The sequence below is a fragment of the Leptodactylus fuscus genome, chromosome 9 (assembly GCF_031893055.1).
Source record: "Leptodactylus fuscus isolate aLepFus1 chromosome 9, aLepFus1.hap2, whole genome shotgun sequence".
Taxonomy (NCBI): domain Eukaryota; kingdom Metazoa; phylum Chordata; class Amphibia; order Anura; family Leptodactylidae; genus Leptodactylus; species Leptodactylus fuscus.
In genome coordinates this window covers 73,798,344-73,823,959 of record NC_134273.1, presented here as the reverse complement: position 1 = coordinate 73,823,959, position 25,616 = coordinate 73,798,344, and the positions used below count along the sequence as shown (strand labels likewise).

General features: G+C 45.4%; 1 protein-coding gene across 1 annotated transcript; it reads left to right on the top strand.

Moving 5' to 3' along the window:
- The first annotated feature begins 14,668 nt into the window (after positions 1 to 14,668).
- On the top strand, positions 14,669 to 20,817 carry HCCS (holocytochrome c synthase). Its single transcript, XM_075287396.1, has 7 exons — positions 14,669 to 14,753; positions 16,452 to 16,574; positions 17,373 to 17,524; positions 18,777 to 18,925; positions 19,160 to 19,279; positions 20,305 to 20,391; positions 20,474 to 20,817. The coding sequence occupies exons 2-7, from the start codon at positions 16,457 to 16,459 to the stop codon at positions 20,670 to 20,672; spliced, it is 825 nt and encodes a 274-aa protein (XP_075143497.1). The 5' UTR covers positions 14,669 to 14,753; positions 16,452 to 16,456; the 3' UTR covers positions 20,673 to 20,817.
- Positions 20,818 to 25,616: the final 4,799 nt, after the last annotated feature.

Here is a 25,616-nt window from a genome sequence, read left to right as displayed (position 1 = left end):
TGACCTCTCATACTGATTTTGGCTCTGATCTCTCATACTGATTCTGGCTGTTACCTCTCATACTGATTCTGGCTCTGACCTCTCATACTGATTCTGGCTCTGACCTCTCATACTGATTCCGGCTCTGACCTCTCATACTGATTCCAGTTCTGACCATTCATACTGCTTCTGGCTCTGACCTCTCATACCATATTCTGGCTCTGACCTCTCATACTGATTCTTGCTCTGACCTCTCATACTGATTCCGGTTCTGACCTCTCAGACTGATTCTGGCTCTGACCTCTCAGACTGATTCTGGCTCTGACCTCTCATACTGATTCTGGCTTTGACCTCTCATACTGATTCTGGCTCTGATCTCTCATACTGATTCTGGCTCTGATCTTTCAGACTGATTCTGGCTCTGACCTCTCAGACTGATTCTGGCTCTGACCTCTCATACTGATTCTGGCTCTGACCTCTCATACTGATTCTGGCTCTGACATCTCATACTTCTTCTGGCTCTGACCTCTCAGGCTGATTCTGGCTCTGATCTCTCATACTGATTCTGGCTCTGACCTCTCATACTGATTCTGGCTCTGACCTCTCATACTGATTCTGGCTCTGATCTCTCATACTGATTATGGCTCTGACCTCTCATACTGATTCTTGCTCTGACCTCTCATACTGATTCCGGCTCTGACCTCTCAGACTGATTCTGGCTCTGACCTCTCAGACTGATTCTGGCTCTGACCTCTCATACTGATTCTGGCTTTGACCTCTCATACTGATTCTGGCTCTGATCTCTCATACTGATTCTGGCTCTGATCTTTCAGACTGATTCTGGCTCTGACCTCTCAGACTGATTCTGGCTCTGACCTCTCATACTGATTCTGGCTCTGACCTCTCATACTGATTCTGGCTCTGACATCTCATACTTCTTCTGGCTCTGACCTCTCAGGCTGATTCTGGCTCTGATCTCTCATACTGATTCTGGCTCTGACCTCTCATACTGATTCTGGCTCTGACCTCTCATACTGATTCTGGCTCTGATCTCTCATACTGATTATGGCTCTGACCTCTCATACTGATTCTTGCTCTGACCTCTCATACTGATTCCGGCTCTGACCTCTCAGACTGATTCTGGCTCTGACCTCTCAGACTGATTCTGGCTCTGACCTCTCATACTGATTCTTGCTCTGACCTCTCATACTGATTCTGACTCTGATCTCTCATACTGATTCTGGCTCTGACCTCTTATACTGATTCTGGCTCTGACCTCTCAGACTGATTCTGGCTCTGACCTCTCATACTGATTCTGGCTCTGACCTCTCATACTGATTCTGGCTCTGACCTCTCATACTGATTCCGGCTCTGATCTCTCATACTGATTCTGGCTCTGACCTTTCAGACTGATTCTGGCTCTGACCTCTCAGACTGATTCTGGCTCTGACCTCTCATACTGATTCTGGCTCTGACATCTCATACTTCTTCTGGCTCTGACCTCTCAGGCTGATTCTGGCTCTGACCTCTCATACTGATTCTGGCTCTGACCTTTCAGACTGATTCTGGCTCTGACCTCTCAGACTGATTCTGGCTCTGACCTCTCATACTGATTCTGGCTTTGACCTCTCATACTGATTCTGGCTCTGACATCTCATACTTCTTCTGGCTCTGACCTCTCAGGCTGATTCTGGCTCTGATCTCTCATACTGATTCTGGCTCTGACCTCTCATACTGATTCTGGCTCTGACCTCTCATACTGATTCTGGCTCTGATCTCTCATACTGATTATGGCTCTCACCTCTCAGACTGCTTCTGGCTCTGACGTCTAATACTGCTTCTGGCTCTGACCTCTCATACTGATTCTGGTACTGACCTTTTTATACTGCTTCTGGCTCTGACCTCTCAGACTGCTTCTGGCTCTGACATTTCATACAACTTCTGGCTCTGACTTCTCATACTTCTTCTGGCTCTGACCTCTCAGACTGATTTTGGCTCTGACCTCTCATACTGATTATGGCTCTGACCTCTCTTACTGATTCTGGCTCTGACCTCTCATACTGATTCCGGCTCTGACCTCTCATACTGATTCTGGCTCTGATCTCTCATACTGATTCTGGCTCTGACCTCTCATACTGATTCTGGCTCTGATCTCTCATACTGATTCTGGCTCTGACCTCTCATACTGATTCTGGCTCTGACATCTCATACTTCTTCTGGCTCTGACCTCTCAGGCTGATTCTGGCTCTGATCTCTCATACTGATTCTGGCTCTGACCTCTCATACTGATTCTGGCTCTGACCTCTCATACTGATTCTGGCTCTGATCTCTCATACTGATTATGGCTCTGACCTCTCATACTGATTCTTGCTCTGACCTCTCATACTGATTCCGGCTCTGACCTCTCAGACTGATTCTGGCTCTGACCTCTCAGACTGATTCTGGCTCTGACCTCTCATACTGATTCTTGCTCTGACCTCTCATACTGATTCTGACTCTGATCTCTCATACTGATTCTGGCTCTGACCTCTTATACTGATTCTGGCTCTGACCTCTCAGACTGATTCTGGCTCTGACCTCTCATACTGATTCTGGCTCTGACCTCTCATACTGATTCTGGCTCTGACCTCTCATACTGATTCTGGCTCTGATCTCTCATACTGATTCTGGCTCTGACCTTTCAGACTGATTCTGGCTCTGACCTCTCAGACTGATTCTGGCTCTGACCTCTCATACTGATTCTGGCTCTGACCTCTCATACTGATTCTGGCTCTGACATCTCATACTTCTTCTAGCTCTGACCTCTCAGGCTGATTCTGGCTCTGACCTCTCATACTGATTCTGGCTCTGATCTCTCATACTGATTCTGGCTCTGACCTTTCAGACTGATTCTGGCTCTGACCTCTCAGACTGATTCTGGCTCTGACCTCTCATACTGATTCTGGCTTTGACCTCTCATACTGATTCTGGCTCTGACATCTCATACTTCTTCTGGCTCTGACCTCTCAGGCTGATTCTGGCTCTGATCTCTCATACTGATTCTGGCTCTGACCTCTCATACTGATTCTGGCTCTGACCTCTCATACTGATTCTGGCTCTGATCTCTCATACTGATTATGGCTCTCACCTCTCAGACTGCTTCTGGCTCTGACGTCTAATACTGCTTCTGGCTCTGACCTCTCATACTGATTCTGGTACTGACCTTTTTATACTGCTTCTGGCTCTGACCTCTCAGACTGCTTCTGGCTCTGACATTTCATACTTCTGGCTCTGACTTCTCATACTTCTTCTGGCTCTGACCTCTCAGACTGATTTTGGCTCTGACCTCTCATACTGATTATGGCTCTGACCTCTCTAACTGATTCTGGCTCTGACCTCTCATACTGATTCCGGCTCTGACCTCTCATACTGATTCTGGCTCTGATCTCTCATACTGATTCTGGCTCTGACCTCTCATACTGATTCTGGCTCTGATCTCTCATACTGATTCTGGCTCTGATCTCTCATACTGATTCTGGCTCTGACCTTTCAGACTGATTCTGGCTCTGACCTCTCATACTGATTCTGGCTCTGACCTCTCATACTGAATCCAGCTCTGACCTCTCATACTGATTTTGGCTCTGATCTCTCATACTGATTCTGACTCTGATCTCTCATACTGATTCTGGCTCTTACCTCTCATACTGATTCTGGCTCTGACCTCTCATACTGATTCTGGCTCTGACCTCTCATACTGATTCCGGCTCTGACCTCTCATACTGATTCCAGTTCTGACCATTCATACTGCTTCTGGCTCTGACCTCTCATACCGATTCTGGCTCTGACCTCTCATACTGATTCTTGCTCTGACCTCTCATACTGATTCCGGCTCTGACCTCTCAGACTGATTCTGGCTCTGACCTCTCAGACTGATTCTGGCTCTGACCTCTCATACTGATTCTGGCTCTGATCTCTCATACTGATTCTGGCTCTGACCTTTCAGACTGATTCTGGCTCTGACCTCTCAGACTGATTCTGGCTCTGACCTCTCATACTGATTCTGGCTCTGACCTCTCATACTGATTCTGGCTCTGACATCTCATATTTCTTCTGGCTCTGACCTCTCAGGCTGATTCTGGCTCTGATCTCTCATACTGATTCTGGCTCTGACCTCTCATACTGATTCTGGCTCTGACCTCTCATACTGATTCTGGCTCTGATCTCTCATACTGATTATGGCTCTGTCCTCTCATACTGATTCTTGCTCTGACCTCTCATACTGATTCCGGCTCTGACCTCTCAGACTGATTCTGGCTCTGACCTCTCAGACTGATTCTGGCTCTGACCTCTCATACTGATTCTTGCTCTGACCTCTCATACTGATTCTGACTCTGATCTCTGATACTGATTCTGGCTCTGACCTCTTATACTGATTCTGGCTCTGACCTCTCAGACTGATTCTGGCTCTGACCTCTCATACTGATTCTGGCTCTGACCTCTCATACTGATTCTGGCTCTGATCTCTCATACTGATTCTGGCTCTGACCTTTCAGACTGATTCTGGCTCTGACCTCTCAGACTGATTCTGGCTCTGACCTCTCATACTGATTCTGGCTCTGACCTCTCATACTGATTCTGGCTCTGACATCTCATACTTCTTCTGGCTCTGACCTCTCAGGCTGATTCTGGCTCTGACCTCTCATACTGATTCTGGCTCTGATCTCTCATACTGATTCTGGCTCTGACCTTTCAGACTGATTCTGGCTCTGACCTCTCAGACTGATTCTGGCTCTGACCTCTCATACTGATTCTGGCTCTGACCTCTCATACTGATTCTGGCTCTGATCTCTCATACTTCTTCTGGCTCTGACCTCTCATACTGATTCTGGCTCTGACCTCTCATACTGATTCTGGCTCTGATCTCTCATACTGATTATGGCTCTCACCTCTCAGACTGCTTCTGGCTCTGACGTCTAATACTGCTTCTGGCTCTGACCTCTCATACTGATTCTGGTACTGACCTTTTTATACTGCTTCTGGCTCTGACCTCTCAGACTGCTTCTGGCTCTGACATTTCATACAACTTCTGGCTCTGACTTCTCATACTTCTTCTGGCTCTGACCTCTCAGACTGATTTTGGCTCTGACCTCTCATACTGATTATGGCTCTGACCTCTCTTACTGATTCTGGCTCTGACCTCTCATACTGATTCCGGCTCTGACCTCTCATACTGATTCTGGCTCTGATCTCTCATACTGATTATGGCTCTCACCTCTCAGACTGATTCTGGCTCTGACCTCTCAGACTGATTCTTGTTCTGTCCTCTCATACTGATTCTGGCTCTGATCTCTCATACTGATTCTGGCTCTGATCTCTCATACTGATTCTGGCTCTGACCTCTCAGACTGATTCTGGCTCTGACCTCTCATACTGATTCTGGCTCTGACCTCTCATACTGATTCTGGCTCTGACCTCTCATACTGATTCTGGCTCTGATCTCTCATACTGATTCTGGCTCTGACCTTTCAGACTGATTCTGGCTCTGACCTCTCATACTAATTCTGGCTCTGACCTCTCAGACTGATTCTGGCTCTGACCTCTCATACTGAATCCAGCTCTGACCTCTCATACTGATTTTGGCTCTGATCTCTCATACTGATTCTGACTCTGATCTCTCATACTGATTCTGGCTCTTACCTCTCATATTGATTCTGGCTCTGACCTCTCATACTGATTCTGGCTCTGACCTCTCATACTGATTCCGGCTCTGACCTCTCATACTGATTCCAGTTCTGACCATTCATACTGCTTCTGGCTCTGACCTCTCATACCGATTCTGGCTCTGAACTCTCATACTGATTCTTGCTCTGACCTCTCATACTGATTCCGGCTCTGACCTCTCAGACTGATTCTGGCTCTGACCTCTCAGACTGATTCTGTCTCTGACCTCTCATACTGATTCTTGCTCTGACCTCTCATACTGATTCTGACTCTGATCTCTCATACTGATTCTGGCTCTGACCTCTCATACTGATTCTGGCTCTGACCTCTCAGACTGATTCTGGCTCTGACCTCTCATACTGATTCTGGGTCTGACCTCTCATACTGATTCTGGCTCTGACCTCTCATTCTGCTTCTGGCTCTGATCTCTCATACTGATTCTGGCTCTGACCTTTCAGACTGATTCTGGCTCTGACCTCTCAGACTGATTCTGGCTCTGACCTCTCATACTGATTCTGGCTCTGACCTCTCATACTGATTCTGGCTCTGACATCTCATACTTCTTCTGGCTCTGACCTCTCATACTGATTCCGGCTCTGATCTCTCATACTGATTCTGGCTCTGATCTCTCATACTGATTCTGGCTCTGACATCTCATACTTCTTCTGGCTCTGACCTCTTAGACTGATTTTGGCTCTGTCCTCTCATACTGATTCCGGCTCTGACCTCTCAGACTGATTCTGGCTCTGACCTCTCAGACTGATTCTGGCTCTGACCTCTCATACTGATTCTTGCTCTGACCTCTCATACTGATTCTGACTCTGATCTCTCATACTGATTCTGGCTCTGACCTCTTATACTGATTCTGGCTCTGACCTCTCAGACTGATTCTGGCTCTGACCTCTCATACTGATTCTGGCTCTGACCTCTCATACTGATTCTGGCTCTGACCTCTCATACTGATTCTGGCTCTGATCTCTCATACTGATTCTGGCTCTGACCTTTCAGACTGATTCTGGCTCTGACCTCTCAGACTGATTCTGGCTCTGACCTCTCATACTGATTCTGGCTCTGACCTCTCATACTGATTCTGGCTCTGACATCTCATACTTCTTCTAGCTCTGACCTCTCAGGCTGATTCTGGCTCTGACCTCTCATACTGATTCTGGCTCTGATCTCTCATACTGATTCTGGCTCTGACCTTTCAGACTGATTCTGGCTCTGACCTCTCAGACTGATTCTGGCTCTGACCTCTCATACTGATTCTGGCTTTGACCTCTCATACTGATTCTGGCTCTGACATCTCATACTTCTTCTGGCTCTGACCTCTCAGGCTGATTCTGGCTCTGATCTCTCATACTGATTCTGGCTCTGACCTCTCATACTGATTCTGGCTCTGACCTCTCATACTGATTCTGGCTCTGATCTCTCATACTGATTATGGCTCTCACCTCTCAGACTGCTTCTGGCTCTGACGTCTAATACTGCTTCTGGCTCTGACCTCTCATACTGATTCTGGTACTGACCTTTTTATACTGCTTCTGGCTCTGACCTCTCAGACTGCTTCTGGCTCTGACATTTCATACAACTTCTGGCTCTGACTTCTCATACTTCTTCTGGCTCTGACCTCTCAGACTGATTTTGGCTCTGACCTCTCATACTGATTATGGCTCTGACCTCTCTAACTGATTCTGGCTCTGACCTCTCATACTGATTCCGGCTCTGACCTCTCATACTGATTCTGGCTCTGATCTCTCATACTGATTCTGGCTCTGACCTCTCATACTGATTCTGGCTCTGATCTCTCATACTGATTCTGGCTCTGATCTCTCATACTGATTCTGGCTCTGACCTTTCAGACTGATTCTGGCTCTGACCTCTCATACTGATTCTGGCTCTGACCTCTCAGACTGATTCTGGCTCTGACCTCTCATACTGAATCCAGCTCTGACCTCTCATACTGATTTTGGCTCTGATCTCTCATACTGATTCTGACTCTGATCTCTCATACTGATTCTGGCTCTTACCTCTCATACTGATTCTGGCTCTGACCTCTCATACTGATTCTGGCTCTGACCTCTCATACTGATTCCGGCTCTGACCTCTCATACTGATTCCAGTTCTGACCATTCATACTGCTTCTGGCTCTGACCTCTCATACCGATTCTGGCTCTGACCTCTCATACTGATTCTTGCTCTGACCTCTCATACTGATTCCGGCTCTGACCTCTCAGACTGATTCTGGCTCTGACCTCTCAGACTGATTCTGGCTCTGACCTCTCATACTGATTCTGGCTCTGATCTCTCATACTGATTCTGGCTCTGACCTTTCAGACTGATTCTGGCTCTGACCTCTCAGACTGATTCTGGCTCTGACCTCTCATACTGATTCTGGCTCTGACCTCTCATACTGATTCTGGCTCTGACATCTCATATTTCTTCTGGCTCTGACCTCTCAGGCTGATTCTGGCTCTGATCTCTCATACTGATTCTGGCTCTGACCTCTCATACTGATTCTGGCTCTGACCTCTCATACTGATTCTGGCTCTGATCTCTCATACTGATTATGGCTCTGTCCTCTCATACTGATTCTTGCTCTGACCTCTCATACTGATTCCGGCTCTGACCTCTCAGACTGATTCTGGCTCTGACCTCTCAGACTGATTCTGGCTCTGACCTCTCATACTGATTCTTGCTCTGACCTCTCATACTGATTCTGACTCTGATCTCTGATACTGATTCTGGCTCTGACCTCTTATACTGATTCTGGCTCTGACCTCTCAGACTGATTCTGGCTCTGACCTCTCATACTGATTCTGGCTCTGACCTCTCATACTGATTCTGGCTCTGATCTCTCATACTGATTCTGGCTCTGACCTTTCAGACTGATTCTGGCTCTGACCTCTCAGACTGATTCTGGCTCTGACCTCTCATACTGATTCTGGCTCTGACCTCTCATACTGATTCTGGCTCTGACATCTCATACTTCTTCTGGCTCTGACCTCTCAGGCTGATTCTGGCTCTGACCTCTCATACTGATTCTGGCTCTGATCTCTCATACTGATTCTGGCTCTGACCTTTCAGACTGATTCTGGCTCTGACCTCTCAGACTGATTCTGGCTCTGACCTCTCATACTGATTCTGGCTCTGACCTCTCATACTGATTCTGGCTCTGATCTCTCATACTTCTTCTGGCTCTGACCTCTCATACTGATTCTGGCTCTGACCTCTCATACTGATTCTGGCTCTGATCTCTCATACTGATTATGGCTCTCACCTCTCAGACTGCTTCTGGCTCTGACGTCTAATACTGCTTCTGGCTCTGACCTCTCATACTGATTCTGGTACTGACCTTTTTATACTGCTTCTGGCTCTGACCTCTCAGACTGCTTCTGGCTCTGACATTTCATACAACTTCTGGCTCTGACTTCTCATACTTCTTCTGGCTCTGATCTCTCATACTGATTCCGGCTCTGTCCTCTCATACTGATTCTGGCTCTGATCTCTCATACTGATTCTGGCTCTGATCTCTCATACTGATTCTGGCTCTGACCTCTCAGACTGATTCTGGCTCTGACCTCTCATACTGATTCTGGCTCTGACCTCTCATACTGATTCTGGCTCTGATCTCTCATACTGATTCTGGCTCTGACCTTTCAGACTGATTCTGGCTCTGACCTCTCATACTAATTCTGGCTCTGACCTCTCAGACTGATTCTGGCTCTGACCTCTCATACTGAATCCAGCTCTGACCTCTCATACTGATTTTGGCTCTGATCTCTCATACTGATTCTGACTCTGATCTCTCATACTGATTCTGGCTCTTACCTCTCATATTGATTCTGGCTCTGACCTCTCATACTGATTCTGGCTCTGACCTCTCATACTGATTCCGGCTCTGACCTCTCATACTGATTCCAGTTCTGACCATTCATACTGCTTCTGGCTCTGACCTCTCATACCGATTCTGGCTCTGAACTCTCATACTGATTCTTGCTCTGACCTCTCATACTGATTCCGGCTCTGACCTCTCAGACTGATTCTGGCTCTGACCTCTCAGACTGATTCTGTCTCTGACCTCTCATACTGATTCTTGCTCTGACCTCTCATACTGATTCTGACTCTGATCTCTCATACTGATTCTGGCTCTGACCTCTCATACTGATTCTGGCTCTGACCTCTCAGACTGATTCTGGCTCTGACCTCTCATACTGATTCTGGGTCTGACCTCTCATACTGATTCTGGCTCTGACCTCTCATTCTGCTTCTGGCTCTGATCTCTCATACTGATTCTGGCTCTGACCTTTCAGACTGATTCTGGCTCTGACCTCTCAGACTGATTCTGGCTCTGACCTCTCATACTGATTCTGGCTCTGACCTCTCATACTGATTCTGGCTCTGACATCTCATACTTCTTCTGGCTCTGACCTCTCATACTGATTCCGGCTCTGATCTCTCATACTGATTCTGGCTCTGATCTCTCATACTGATTCTGGCTCTGACATCTCATACTTCTTCTGGCTCTGACCTCTTAGACTGATTTTGGCTCTGTCCTCTCAGACTGCTTCTGGCTCTGACTTCTCATACTGCTTCTTACTCTGACCTGTCATACTGATTCCGGCTCTGATCTCTCATACTGATTCTGGCTCTTATCTCTCATACTGATTCTGGCTCTGACCTCTCATACTGATTCTGGCTCTGACCTCTCAGACTGATTCTGGCTCTGACCTCTCATACTGATTCTGGCTCTGACCTCTCAGACTGATTCTGGCTCTGACCTCTCATACTGATTCTGGCTCTGATCTCTCATACTGATTCTGGCTCTGACCTCTCAGACTGATTCTGGCTCTGACCTCTCAGACTGATTCCGGCTCTGATCTCTCATACTGATTCTTGCTCTGACCTCTCATACTGATTCTGACTCTGATCTCTCATACTGATTCTGGCTCTGACCTCTCATACTGATTCCGGCTCTGACCTCATACTGATTCCAGTTCTGACCTTTCATACTGCTTCTGGCTCTGACCTCTCATACCGATTCTGGCTCTGACCTCTCATACCGATTCTGGCTCTGACCTCTCAGACTGATTCTGGCTCTGACCTCTCAGACTGATTCTGGCTCTGACCTCTCAGACTGATTCTGGCACTGATCTCTCATACTTATTCTTGATCTGACCTCTCATACTGATTTTGGCTCTGACATCGCATATATATGCGCTCATCTGGTTTTCCCATATATATATGTGCTCATGTATGTATGTATGTATATATATATATATATATATATATATATATATATATATATATATATACAGGTTGCTCGCATATATATACTGGGTGTCCAAAGAAAATGCGTGCGCACATGTGCGCGGGTGTCGCATATATATGCGCTCGCATATATATTGGACATCCGCGCATATATATGCGCTCGCATATATGCCTCTGACATCGCATATGGTGTCCCATATGTATGTGCTCGTGTATATGTATGTATGTATGTACATCAGACTGAGAGGTCAGAGCCAGAATCAGTATGAGAGGTCAGAGCCAGAAGCAGTATGAGAGGTCAGAGCCAGAATATATACATACAGGGTGCTCGCATATATATACTGGGTGTCCCAAAAAAATGTGCGCGCACATGTGCGCGGGTGTCCCATATATATGCTCTCGCATATATGGCTCTGACATCGCATATATATGCGCTCGCGCAGGTGTCCCATATATATGTGCCCATGTGAACAGACTGTGCCAGCACTGTGACCAGGGGGCCCTAGAAGACGAGACCCACTTCCTGCTACACTGCACCAAATACTCAGCTGTGAGGGCCGTCTACTACCAAAGACTCTCTGCCCACATCCCAGACTTCATATCTCCAGATGAGAAGAGGAAACTCTACATCCTACTGGGAGAAGAAGAGGCCACTGTGGTGATCGCTGCCCAATACGTGTCCAGCTGTCACCAAATAAGAGGAAGATGAGACTCCACGGACTATTATATTTATCCCAATACACCCGCCCCACCCCACCCCCACCTCCCCATATAGCAGTCACCAACGAAAAGGAAGATGAGACTCCACGGACTGTTATACCCCAAACCAACCGCACTACCCCACCTCCCCATATAACGGTCACCAACGAAGAGGAAGATGAGACTCCACGGACTGTTATACCCCAAACCACCCACCCCACCCCCACCATACCCACCACTCACCCACCCGAGTCCAACTCCTCCCCCCCCCCACTTTATATATGTGCGTGCATATACAGGGTTCCCAAAAAAATGTATACACATTTTAGCAGCTGATATCTCAATTATTTATTCTTTCTTTACAGACTGAACCCATTACACCGAGTGATGGCATGCAGATTTGACTTTGAAAAAAGGAAATTTATTCTAAAATGCTACTGGAAGTATGAAAACGCAGTAGAAGTGCAAAGACAATTTAGGAGGGAGTTTAACAAAGAACCACCTACACGAGTTACCATCACTCAAATTAGAGATAAGTTTGAAGCTGATGGAACTGTTCAGGACGTCCATAAGAAGTGTTCCGGAAGACCACGTACCTCGACAAGCCCCATAAAAGAAGAAAGATTGCTCAAAACGTTTCAACGAAGTCCAAGAAACTCTTTGCGGCAAGCTAGTCGTGAGGTAGGGATTTCAAACTCATCAGTTCATTGCATCATGAAACGTTGTCAGTGGAGAAGTTACATTCCAAGATTAGTCCATGCTCTTAATGACGATGATCCAGACCGAACAGTATTGCGAATGGTACTTGGAACGATGTAACGAAGATGCACACTTTCCCATAAAGATTGTGTGGAGTGATGAGGCCACATTCAAATTAAATGGTTCGATTAACAGACACAATTGCACTTGCACCTACTGGGGATTTGAGAATAACACATGGTAATGTGGAGGTGCCCCATCTTTCTTCTTTTATGCGCACACACATATATATATATATATATATGCGTGCACATCTATATATACACACACACAAACACATATATATGCGCACACACACACATATATGCACACACACATATATAAGCACGCACACGTATATATGCACACACATATATATATATATATATATATATATATATATATATATATATTAGCTGGTACCCGCGACTTCGTCTGCGGTGATTGTAGCAGTGGGTATATACAGGCGCGGGTAAGGTTTTCGTACTGTGTATAAGGTATGGGATATGAAATGTAAGTTTGTATCTTGTTGTTGCTGTAATTCAGAGAATACGTGAGACTTTTGTGTTGAAGGTATTTTGTATTTGAGCTGCTATATATACGGTGTTGTGAGAAACTTTACATAGTGACTTTGGGACAGAAGTATTTGAAGTTAACCCTTTCCCGCCGATGGCATTTTTTGATTTTCATTTTTGACTCCCCTCCTTCTAAACCCCATAACTTTTTTATTTCTCCGCTCCCAGAGCCATATGAGGTCTTAATTTTTCCTGGGACAAATTTTTCTTCATGATGCCACCATTATTTATTCTATATAATGTACTGGGAAGCAGGGAAAAAATTCTGAATGGGGTGGATTTGACGAAAAAATGCATTTCTGTGACTTTCTTACGGGCTTTGGTTTTACAGCGTTCACTGTGCAACCAAAATGACATGTCCCCTGTATTCTGTGTTTCGTTACGATTCCGGGGATACCAAATTTATATGGTTTTATTTACTTTTTGACCCTTTAAAAAAATCCAAAACTGTGTTAAAATTTTTTTTTTTGAAAAGTCGTCATATTCCGACAGCCGTAACTTTTTTATACGTGCGTGTACGGGGATGTATAGGGCGTCTTTTTTTGCGGGGTCGGGTGTACTTTTTAGTTCTACCATTTTCGGGAAATGTTATTGCTTTGATCACTTTTTATTCAAATTTTTATCAGAATCAAAACAGTGAAAAAACGGCGGTTTGGCACTTTTGACCATTTTTCCCGCTACGGCGTTTACCGAACAGGAAAAATATTTGTATAGCTTTGTAGAGCGGGCGATTTTGGACGCGGGGATACCTAACATGTATGTGTTTCACAGTTTTTAACTACTTTTATATGTGTTCTAGGGAAAGGGGGGGTGATTTGAATTTTTAATCCTTTTTATTTGTTTTTATTTTTTTTTTTTTACTTTTTTTTAAACTTTTTTTTTTTGCATTTATTAGACCGCCTAGGGGTATTGACATGGGTGGGCGGTGTCGCGGATTGTCAGAGCGGTGGGGGTCGGCAAACATGGCTGCTCCGGAGCGTTATAGAGCGCCTCCTGGAGTATCGTTAAGGTGAGGGGCAAAGTGGTAAAGTATATGTATATGAGATTGTGTGGGGTTAGGGGCGAGGCTGTAGAGGGCAATATGAATTTTGTGGCTTGCTATGGTCCAAAGTGTGTGAGATTGCAGAGATGGTGGTGTGAGTTTGGGGTTTGTGGGGGTCCTGGCACAAACGTATGTGCGCTATTGTGATGAAAAGTAGCCTATGGCGCAATCGGGTGTATTAACTATGTTTGTGGAAACTTTCAGCCAAATCGGTCGAGCGGGTTTTGCGTGATTGAGTAACAAACATCCAAACTCACGAACTTTCACAGGATGTATCTATGTCCAGGAATGTGTATTTCCTGTATTCTTATTGATAATCATACACATATACAATGTCTCTCTTGGCCAGTTCTGGCGCCCCCTATAGACACTCCACTCTACCGTAGCTGCTCCTGTAGTGAGGTGACTAGATTGGAGTTGCTGGAGGGAGGACCTACCAGGAGCAACTCCATTCTAGACGCAACCGTTCAGGAATATAACCCTACAAACTACAGCTCCCAGCATGCAACGGGCGGCAAGGCATTCTGGGAGTTTATGTCACAACCAATCAGAAGAGGAGCTGCCCGCCGCGCCCCCATCTCACGGTACTGTATGCCAATCACGTGAGCATGCATCTATTGCCTAGGTAACAAGCATAGCTAGGCCACTCCGCATGCGTGGTAACATGATGCTGGTGACGTCATATCCCGGCGACCTGTCCTCGTGTAGAAGGACTGCAGGAGCTCTTAGAGGGGACGTCTGATCAGTGTCGGGTAAGAAGAGGGCAGGGGGCGGCAGAGAGAGTGTGGAGAGCGCCCGGTATGGCGGCAGTGACCTCAGATGGGTATATACAGGCTGTCCATGAGGCTGAGCGGTGTGATGTGACTGTGACCTCTGCGGCATACAGGACATGGTCTCTGTGTATACTGGAGACCTCCATGACCCCGCCTGACCTCACACTGGGGGTCGCTCCCATCTTACTGCTGTGCTCTATAGTGACCCCTGTAGTGATGGCATTAGGTTAAAGGGATTTCCTACACAATTAAAGGGATTGTCTGAAATCATCAAAAATGAAGGTGAAGGCAGTCAGTGTAACATCTGGCTACAGTGTGGTGACATACAGCTCAGGCCTGGGATTGGCTGCAGTAACTATGGTGGTGGATTTAAAGGGATTGTCTGTTTCATTTTTATTATTATTTAATTTTCCCTTTTGTGGGGCCATAAATGTAACAAACTAGTACAAATTGTACAGCACTGCGGAATATGTTGGCACTATATAAATAAAATTTATTATTATTACCCCTCCCTAGACGATGCTTCCAGCAGTAACACTTCTGTAAGTCCGTATACAGGTCACCAGTCACATCCAGATTGTACAAGGGGACAGTTGCAGCCGGATCAGTGGTGACCCCTTCACAAATGACACAACTGTAGAACCGGTTATGAAGCGGTGACCTCTGCGGCCTCTGATTGGCTGCAGCAGTCACATGGCACAAACAGCCGGGGGCCCTGTACACAGACTAACCAAGTTGCCGCTGCTGGAATTAGAGAACTGGGGAGAGGGGGAGCCCTTATGTTTATCATCTGACTAACAGTATGTAATAAATAAAGAAGTGTACCACCCCTTTAACTGGTGAGAACTGAATCTTGTGTTATTTTAACCCTTTGTCTGCATGTCTTCAATTTTTATTTATGATCCCGGACAATCCCTGTAATGAGCTTTTACAATTTTGTGCAAATAAAACTCGTTCATTGATGGACCCTCATTTATCAGAAAATCCTGCAACCCCCCTCCATCAGAATGGGGAATATGGCAGCCACACCCAGTTGGAGGTAGAATGGAGAGGTGCCCCTAAAGGCAACAGACGTAATGAGAATCAAGGGGCAACACAGTGGCTCAGTGGTTAGCACTGCAGCCTTGTAGCACTGGAGTCCTGAGTTCGAATCCTGCCAGGAACAACACCTGCAAGAAGTTTGTATGTTCTCCCCGTGGTTGCGTGGATTCCCTCCCATTCTACAAAGACATACTATAGGGGAAAAAAAAAAGTTATGAGAATCAGAGCAACCAGTCTGTAAATGTGGACTGACTCCAACTCCTACTTCTATATAATGAAGCAGAATAGACAGAACATATCGCTTCAGTCAGACCAGTCTTTACCACGGTTATATATTTACATCAGTTCCCTCTGTAGCTAACATCTAGGAAACGTCACAGGCCTTAAAGATTTGCTTATGGAAATTATTCCAGACGTAGAGCATACGTAAAATAGTTGTCTAAACATGGGAAAGCGAATTACATCCACGCAGCGCAGAAAAATAAGTGCAGCGGACGCGCTGCAATCTCCAAAAGTGTTGCAGCTCTGGAAATCGCAAAATGTCACTTATACCTACAGAAAGCCGCCATGCTAGTTGTCCAGGATGTGTACAGACTGCAGAACTAATAACGTGTCATTGTTTTTTTTTCTTAATAGGTCAAATGGGTACATCTACGTCAGCGCCATCTACCCCGCACCCTTCACCCGCTGTATCTGTAAATGCAGACTCTGCAGCGTCGCCACCTTCAGGATGCCCAATGCATCAAAAAAAGATGGAAGGTACTTACGAGATCTTGATTAATTATTATTTTTTTTTGGTTGTTTTCATAGCTCCCATGCAGACTAAGGGATTTGCCTATCTGAGGCCGACCCTGATTTCTGCAGCAGATGTGCTAATGGCTGCACACGAGGATTAGCCCCCATACCATTCAGTGAGACTAATCCATAATTTGTACATGTGGAATCTGTGAGAAGAAGGAAGGGGTTTCTTCATCTTCAGATCGTTTATTTTTGTCTTTAAAAAAAAAAAAAAAATCATTTTTTTTTCCCTGCAAGATGTGCATAAAGTATAAAAGACCCCATATTTATAGTGATAGGATGTAGATTTGATAAAGATTTAAGCCGCAAGTAGTGGACAGATACAAGGTAATATTTAAATGGGTTTTTTTGTGATATTTTTCACTCCATCCACTATATAATGGTGGCTCCAGGTCCTGCGAATCACCATGCGGGCAGTGCACGGCAAGCACACGGACCCCATAATAGTCTATGGGGTCAATGTGCTTTAACTGTTCAGCACATGCAGTTGCGATTGTATTCCAGTCCGGTGGGGTCCTCATGCTGACTCCTTCTGGACGGAATCCAAACGCTAGTGTGGACCGACCTTTAAGGCAGCCAGATCAGCTGATTAGGCCAGGGTCTAGGTGTCAGACCACCACTGATCAGATAAAGGTGCTCCTCACTATGAAAAACACCTTGGAGTTCTGGAATAGCTGGTAAACAAGATAATGCAAAATATATATATAATTGTATTGTATAATGTAATGTATGTATATTAACGTATATTTGTTTTGAAAGCAATGCAAGGATGTCCTATGCACAAAGAAGTATCTCAGAATGCGGGAGAGAGTCAGAGCTGCTCGGGTCCGGCTCATCAGGAAAGAGCCTATGAATTTGTTCAGTGCCCAATGAGGGCGGGAGCTAAAGATGAGATTGACCCCAGCAATATGGTAAGATGCCATTATGTGGAAGCTGTTTATGGTGGAAAGTGTCTCCTAGTTTTAGTGTTTGCATTTGGATGTTTTCTAAGTTCAAGGTTAAGGCCCCGCGTAGCAAAATTTGGAAAACAATGTAGCGGAAACAAATCACTTATTAGCCCTTATTATACCTATATGGAAAATGACAACATTTCCGCAGGTATAATTGACATGTTGCTATTTTCAGAAATGTGGATGTTTTTGAAAATGCTTTTCCGCTGCAGATTTTTTTTTTCTGCAATGTGTGGAATTAGCAAGAATCCTGTTCACTTGGCAGGTACTTACACTGCGTTTTTGCAACATGGGACTTCAGCCTAAAGGGTTTTTATTGATGACTTAAAAGGGCTCTATCAGCAAAATTATGCTACTCAGGCATCGGTAAGGTTATCTTAAACAACCCCCCCCCCCCCCTATTTTAAAATAAAACCCTAAAACAGAATATGTTCAGCTTACCGAACGTGCACGGTGGGCAGCCATTCAGGGTCCGACGTCATCTTCCCCTTATTGTTAGGAGATAGAGATGAGCGAACACTGTTCGGATCAGCCGATCCGAACAGCACGCTCCCATAGAAATGAATGGAAGCACCTGGCACGCAGACTTTGCCGGCGGACAGCTGCTCAACCCCTCGCGTGCCGGCCGCTTCCATTCATTTCTATGGGAGTGTGTTGTGAGCGTGCTGTTCGGAACAGCTGTTCCGAACAGTGTTCGGTCATCTCTATTAGGAAAGTATCTGTATCAGATTACAGTTGTCTGCACCTGGCAACCCAGCTGATCAGCTGTTTGCACAGTATGTGGTGTTGGAACAAGCGCTGCAGACTCTTTTCTACTTGTGCTGTATAGTGGCTGTACTTGGTATTGCAATGTGACTACACTGCAGCATGGCCATGTGACCAAGTAACATGATGTCCCTGGCAGATGGAGAAGAAACAGCAGGGATACTAGTACTTGGTTTTTCACTGATGTCCTATTAATACTTATTGTAGGGACAGGTCGTCAGTAGTGCGCAGATGAAGCCAAGGTGAGTACAGCTCACTTTACTGAACACGCCTGGGTAACAAGGCTTCAATCTACACTGCGTGATTCAAGAATGACACTGCTTGGATGCGTATTAGCGAATCTACAGTTACAATAAAACCTTTATGTAAATCTTATTACCGAGCACAATAGTAGATAAACCAGCTGACACATTCCCTTCAATATGAAAACATACATTTGTTTCCTTAGATGCCTCCCCCAAACCAAACACCGGCTCCAGATCAACCCTTCTCACTTTCATTGACCAGAGAGGAATCTAAAATCCCACGAGCAAGCACCGATAAGAACTGGGTGTATCCGTCAGAGCAGATGTTTTGGAATGCAATGGTCAGGAAGGGGTAAGTAGATTTCTTTTATGACTAGTTCGCCTCAATATTAGTCAGGCATCACCTCAATGTTTCGCTTTGGACGTGGAAGTAATCTGACAATCGCAAAAATTTCAGCATGGCTGTGAGTCACTCAGATCTTTAGCCATTGTGGCTATGAGAAAGTCATAAGACATATGCAAATAACCTATTTGGCAGATGAATATCATACTACAATGATAAATGGAGCTGAATTCTGTCTTTAAGGTGGAAATGGAAGGATGATGAAATTAAACCTGAGGACATGAGTAATATCATCAAGATTCACAATCAGAACAATGAACAGGCCTGGGGTGAAATCCTGAAGTGGGAAGCTCTGCATGCCAAGTAAGTCATCCTGTCTGATGTGGGTGACCTTACAGTCGGTCAGGAGGTTGATTACATTTTTTCATTGGTTTATTGAGTCACAGAGATTTCCATTTACCTTATCATGGTTGTAATCCTTTCATTGTAATGTATTATGGATGGTCATTGGGGCAGATTTACTTATCTTGTCTAATTTTCAGACAATATATATGTAGACCCATATCTTAGACCCCTAGAAATCCACTGCTTTAAAGGGATTCTATAATTAAAAAACATGTTTTAAACTAAAAGCACATAAGAATAGCCTTTATAAAGGTGATTCATCTCTTACCTTTATCTTGAAGGTTCGTGCCGCCATTTTTTAATTTTTCTTCATTGTGCTCAGAAAGCACAGGGGGCGTTCACCCGTCCTCCGAGCACAGCGTTGTCATCCATTCCAACGCCATCTTTCTTCTGCTCTGCCGGCCATTCTCCTCCTCTTCACTCTTCTTCTTGTAGGAGACCACCACAAAATGGCCGATGGAAATGCGCAGTCGGCTGTTCAGTCAGCCATTTTGTGGTGGTCTCTTGTAAAAAGAGGAGGAGAATGGCCAACGGAAGAGAAGAAAGGCGGCACTGGAATGGATGACAACGCTGTGCTCAGAGGATGGGGGGGATGCCCCCTGTGCTTTCTGAGCACAATGGAGAAAAAGTCAAAAATGGCGGTGTGGCCTTCAAGATGAAGGTAAAAGATGAATAGTCTTTCCTACGTGATTTTAGTTTAAAACATGTTTTTTAATGATAGAATAGCCTTAAGTCACTCCACAGGCTAGCAGTGACGCTGGACTGTGAGGAATATACACCAGATGACAGACTCCGATATAATGTATACAGAGTACATGTACATTCCTAATAACAAAAAAAAAATCCTGACATTACTTCAGGCAGAAATAGTCATCCTACCCCGTCTATACCTGAATCTTCTGGAAATTATAATTTGTTTGTACATGTCCTAACAAGGTGTAAGTATGTCGTCTTAATATCTATCTTCTTTCTGTTAATGTCAGAGAGTGTCCCTGTGGCCCCAGCCTTGTCCGTTTTGGAGGTAAAGCGAAGGAGTTTTCCCCCAGAGCTCGCATCCGCTCATGGATGGGGTAGGTTACTTTAACATCTGTCAATTGGTCGATTTCTGTTTTATTCCTGTGTCAGATCTCAATCTTATTGTTCTTTCCACAGCTATGAACTTCCCTTCGACCGTCATGACTGGATTGTGGATCGCTGTGGACAGCAGGTCCGCTATGTCATTGATTATTACGATGGAGGGGAAGTCGATAAAAACTATCAGTTCACGATCTTGGATGTCCGCCCTGCTTTCGACTCCATGACGGCCGTCTGGGACAGGATGAAAGTTGCCTGGTGGCGCTGGACCTCCTAATTTATTTAAGGACATACTTGTCAGACATCTACAGACTGTGATCAATGCAGGCTTTTATGGACGGACTGCCAGACTATGCCATAACCATTGGAAATGGAGTGCAGTATTTAATGGGATGTATATAGAAAAATACTTTTAAAATAAATCTGGAAATGGTTTAATTTGCTCTTTAACATATAGTAAGATTTCTTCTGAGAATCAGCAGCGTGTCCAAGTTGTCATATAGTAGGGCTGGCATAAAACTGTATATTGATTGGGATCGGAAGACATATTTTAGGTGACCTTACATGGATAGTCAGGAACTGTAGAAACAGCCATTTATCATTCTCTCCCTACAAGATGGAGAAAGGATAATAAACCTGAAAAACTTTAAAGTGAATACAGACTCCCACAAGTGGCATCCTTCTCTGCAGCCCAGCAGCCATACCTTCTGAGGCTGAGGCCCCACGTTGCGGAAATGCAGCTTTTTTTGTTGCGGTTTTTTGAGCCAAAGTCAAGAATGGCTACAAAAGGAATGGGAAATATATAGGAAGTTCTTATACTTCTCCAGTCCTGATTTTGGCTCAAAAAACTGCAGCAAAATCTGCAACAAAAAAAGCTGCGGTTCCCCAATGTGGGGCTTTAGTCTGAATGAACTTTTTTAAGGCTGGCCCGTGTGGTGTTTTACAGTCCCTGCAAAGTGGATGATACTCTAGCGAATCTCAGCCATATTGCGGAAAAATACCACAGCAGATATGCTGCGATTTCCTAAATAGTCTTCGTTTTGGAAATCGGAGCGTGTCACTTGTATCTTCGGAAATGCCGGCGGTTTCCCTATAGGTATAATGGAAGCAGAAAGTCCGCAGAGGAAACCTCTCCAGACTTTTTCCGAAAAGTGCTGCAGCCCGCTACGTGAGGCCTTACCCCTGCAGCTTTTTCTTTCTGCAAGCTATGGATTAGATTAAATGAAATCTCATTCACTTTGCGGTGTGTTTCACTCCCAGTATCCCCCTCGCTGTTTCCTCAATAGCTGTATACTCTGGTCCTGATTTACTATTGTGGATGCGACACGACACTGGCGTAAACAAAAGCACCTTTTGCAAAATTCTGCACGTCTAGGTTTGCCTAGAATTATATTCGACAATAGGGCATGATCTAAATGCACCGTGAGGTTCCAAAATAGTGTCAATAAATGTGCCATAAATGCACACTACAATGGTACCCCTACGCATTGCCAGAACGGGCATCCCATGACCTCAATTCCCAAGACTGGTGAACCTATTCAGGCAATGTACTCTGCTTTTCTTGGGTCATTGTTTCCCAGAGATGGAAATCCAACCAGTTTACCAATTATTACCTGAGCACTACATAGATGGTAACTTGATATCACTGATATACCGCTCTATCCAAAAACCCAACCGTATGTTGATATAGTGAATGTATAGCATTAGGGGTGTATTTACATGCAGCAGAGTTGTTCCAGAAATTTCTGGGACTACTTCATTTATGTGAATGGGGTTGTAGAAATCTATACACCTGCGACAGAAACCACCTGAGACTATTTTTCAGTCACAGAAACATATGCAACACTTGTGCTGTGTGTGGACATCTCCAAGGCTGGGGACATGTGTGAAGGACTCATTGAGATTTGCAATGGCCGCGTAGTGGATTCCATGAAATAATAGTGTGAGGCGGCCCATTACCAGCATGTGATCAGTGTCTGCAAGCCCAAGTTTCTGATTGACTATAAAGCAGAAGATCCTTCCTCAGTGTGCGGTGGCATCACTAGAATCCTATGGACCCCTCCAGTGCATTCACTAGTCCATCGCAACCTCATCCACCATAGACCACCCTGTAGCCAGGAGCGTTAGGCCCCAAACTTCCTCACCTCTTCATATTGTACGCTGCCCCATTTAAATTATATTGTATATAATGACTGTCCCTTCATATAAAGCGTAAAGTATATACTATACACTGAGCCCTTACATTATACACAGTCTGCTCACCTTTACATTATACTGTTTCCCTTCCTATTATATACAGTGGTGTAAGCAAGGCCTGATTCACATCTGCGTTCAATATTCCTTTTGAGGAGTCTTCTTGGGGACCCCCTGAACAGAATACCAACCACATTAACAATCGGTGAGCAATGAAAGCACACGGACCCCATAGACTATAATAGGGTCTATGTGTTTTCTGTGTGGTGTCCACATGAATCCTGCGAGGAGGAAAGTAGTTCATGAAGCTCCATTATAGTCTATGGGGTCTGTGTGCTTTCATTGCTCACTGCTTGGTATTCTGTTTGGAGGGTGGACTCCATGAATGGAATACTGAATGTAGATGGGAACCAGGCCTTATAGGCAGCGGTTTGATTTCTGGGAGACCCGAGACCTCATACCCCGGCAGGAGGTCGCCATCACATGCAGGCATCAATAAAACTTGCTCAGGGTACAGGGGGTGCAGCAAGTGGCATTGTGACCAAAACAATTAAGCAGTGTCTCATGTTACTAAATTTACTGACACTAGCAAAGGATAAGCTGGCGTTCTCTGGTTGTACAACAGGGGTCACAGCCACACTTTGCTGTGTTCTGTGATTTCGGCATGGAATATATAGATTGACATACATAGACCTTTATTCTTATTTGTATAGTACTTTACAGATATTGTCCTCTATAGGGCTCACAATCTACACTCACCGGCCACTTTATTAGGTACACCATGCTAGTAACGGGTTGGACCCCCTTTTGCCTTCAGAACTGCCTCAATTCTTCGTGGCATAGATTCAACAAGGTGCTGGAAGCATTCCTCAGAGATTTTGGTCCATATTGACATGATGGCATCACACAGTTGCCGCAGATTTGTCGGCTGCACATCCATGATGCGAATCTCCCGTTCCACCACATCCCAAAGATGCTCCTCTATTGGATTGAGATCTGGTGACTGTGGAGGCCATTGGAGTACAGTGAACTCATTGTCATGTTCAAGAAACCAGTCTGAGATGATTCCAGCTTTATGACATGGCATTGCATTATCCTGCTGAAAGTAGCCATCAGATGTTGGGTACATTGTGGTCATAAAGGGATGGACATGGTCAGCAACAATACTCAGGTAGGCTTTGGCGTTGCAACGATGCTCAATTGGTACCAAGGGGCCCAAAGAGTGCCAAGAAAATATTCCCCACACCATGACACCACCACCACCAGCCTGAACCGTTGATACAAGGCAGGATGGATCCATGCTTTCATGTTGTTGACGCCAAATTCTGACCCTACCATCCGAATGTCGCAGCAGAAATCGAGACTCATCAGACCAGGCAACGTTTTTCCAATCTTCAATTGTCCAATTTCGATGAGCTTGTGCAAATTGTAGCCTCAGTTTCCTGTTCTTAGCTGAAAGGAGTGGCACCCGGTGTGGTCTTCTGCTGCTGTAGCCCATCTGCCTCAAAGTTCGACGTACTGTGCGTTCAGAGATGCTCTTCTGGCTACCTTGGTTGTAACGGGTGGCTATTTGAGTCACTGTTGCCTTTCTATCAGCTCGACCCAGTCTGACCATTCTCCTCTGACCTCTGGCATCAACAACGCATTTCCGCCCACAGAACTGCCGCTCACTGGATGTTTTTTCTTTTTCGGACCATTCTCTGTAAACCCTAGAGATGGTTGTGCGTGAAAATCCCAGTAGATCAGCAGTTTCTGAAATACTCAGACCAGCCCTTCTGGCACCAACAACCATGCCACGTTCAAAGTCACTCAAATCACCTTTCTTCCCCCCATACTGATGCTCGGTTTGAACTGCAGGAGATTGTCTTGACCATGTCTACATGCCTAAATGCACTGAGTTGCCGCCATGTGATTGGCTGATTAGAAATTAAGTGTTAACGAGCAGTTGGACAGGTGTACCTAATAAAGTGGCCGGTGAGTGTATATTCCCTATCACTATGTTTTTGGAATGAAGGAGGAAACCCTTAGGGTAAGTTCACACAGGGTTTTTTTGGACCAGATTTTGATGTGGAATCCGCTTCAGAATCTGGCTCCAAAACCCCCCGTGTGAACTGATGGCAGGTTAACACCTGCACCCGATCTCCTCTTTGTGGGTTAGCGTCTTCTGCCCGAGAAACTGGACAGGAGACGGAAACCCAGCAGTCAGCGTCCGCCCGTGAGCGTCTTCTGGTCCTGCATATCCAACTTTGTGTCTGGTTAAAAAAAAACGGTTTCATCGCTGTGAGGGGCAAGTATAGTCATGTATCTCTATAGCTGCCATTTTGTTCTATAAACTTAATTTTCTTATAGGTCATCCATTTTGTATCCTCACACATGTATACTATGAGGTGAGGTCATTCAGAGTGTGAAACATAGACTTTCAGTTGGCCATTGTTCAGTTATCTGTAAGGTCGGAGTTGTCTGGCACCAAGAATGTCATCCTTATCTCCATACCTCCCAACTTTTGAAGAACCGAAAGAGGGACAAAATGTGCGGCGCGCATAGCGCGCTGCGGCAAATTTAGCCCCGCCCACTTTTGTGTTGACCCCGCCCACTCATTAATTTTTCATGTGCCCGCACACAGTATAATCCTCCTACAGTCACCCGTAAATTATATGTCCCCCCTCTATCTCTCCCTCAGTTTCATATACACCCTTCATCTGCCCCCAGTTTCATGTCCCTCTTCCAGCTCTGCCCCCAGATTCATGTCCCTCCATCTCTGCCCCCAGATTCATGTCCTCTCCATCTCTGCCCCCAGATTCATGTCCCACATCTCTGCCCCCAGATTCATGTCCCTCCATCTCTGCCCCCAGATTCATGTCCTCTCCATCTCTGCCCCAGATTCATGTCCCTCCATCTCTGCCCCCAGATTCATGTCCTCTCCATCTCTGCCCCCAGATTCATGTCCCCCATCTCTGCCCTCAGATTCATGTCCTCTCCATCTCTGCCCCGATTCATGTCCCCCATCTCTGCCCCCAGTTTCATGTCC

Excerpts from the sequence above, each read along its gene's own strand:
- HCCS (XM_075287396.1), top strand. The coding sequence starts at position 16,457 with ATGGGTACATCTACGTCAGCGCCATCTACCCCGCACCCTTCACCCGCT. Across the intron at positions 16,575-17,372 it reads GCATCAAAAAAAGATGGAAG|CAATGCAAGGATGTCCTATG; the intron begins GTACTTACGAGA and ends TTGTTTTGAAAG. Across the intron at positions 19,280-20,304 it reads TGGGAAGCTCTGCATGCCAA|AGAGTGTCCCTGTGGCCCCA; the intron begins GTAAGTCATCCT and ends TGTTAATGTCAG.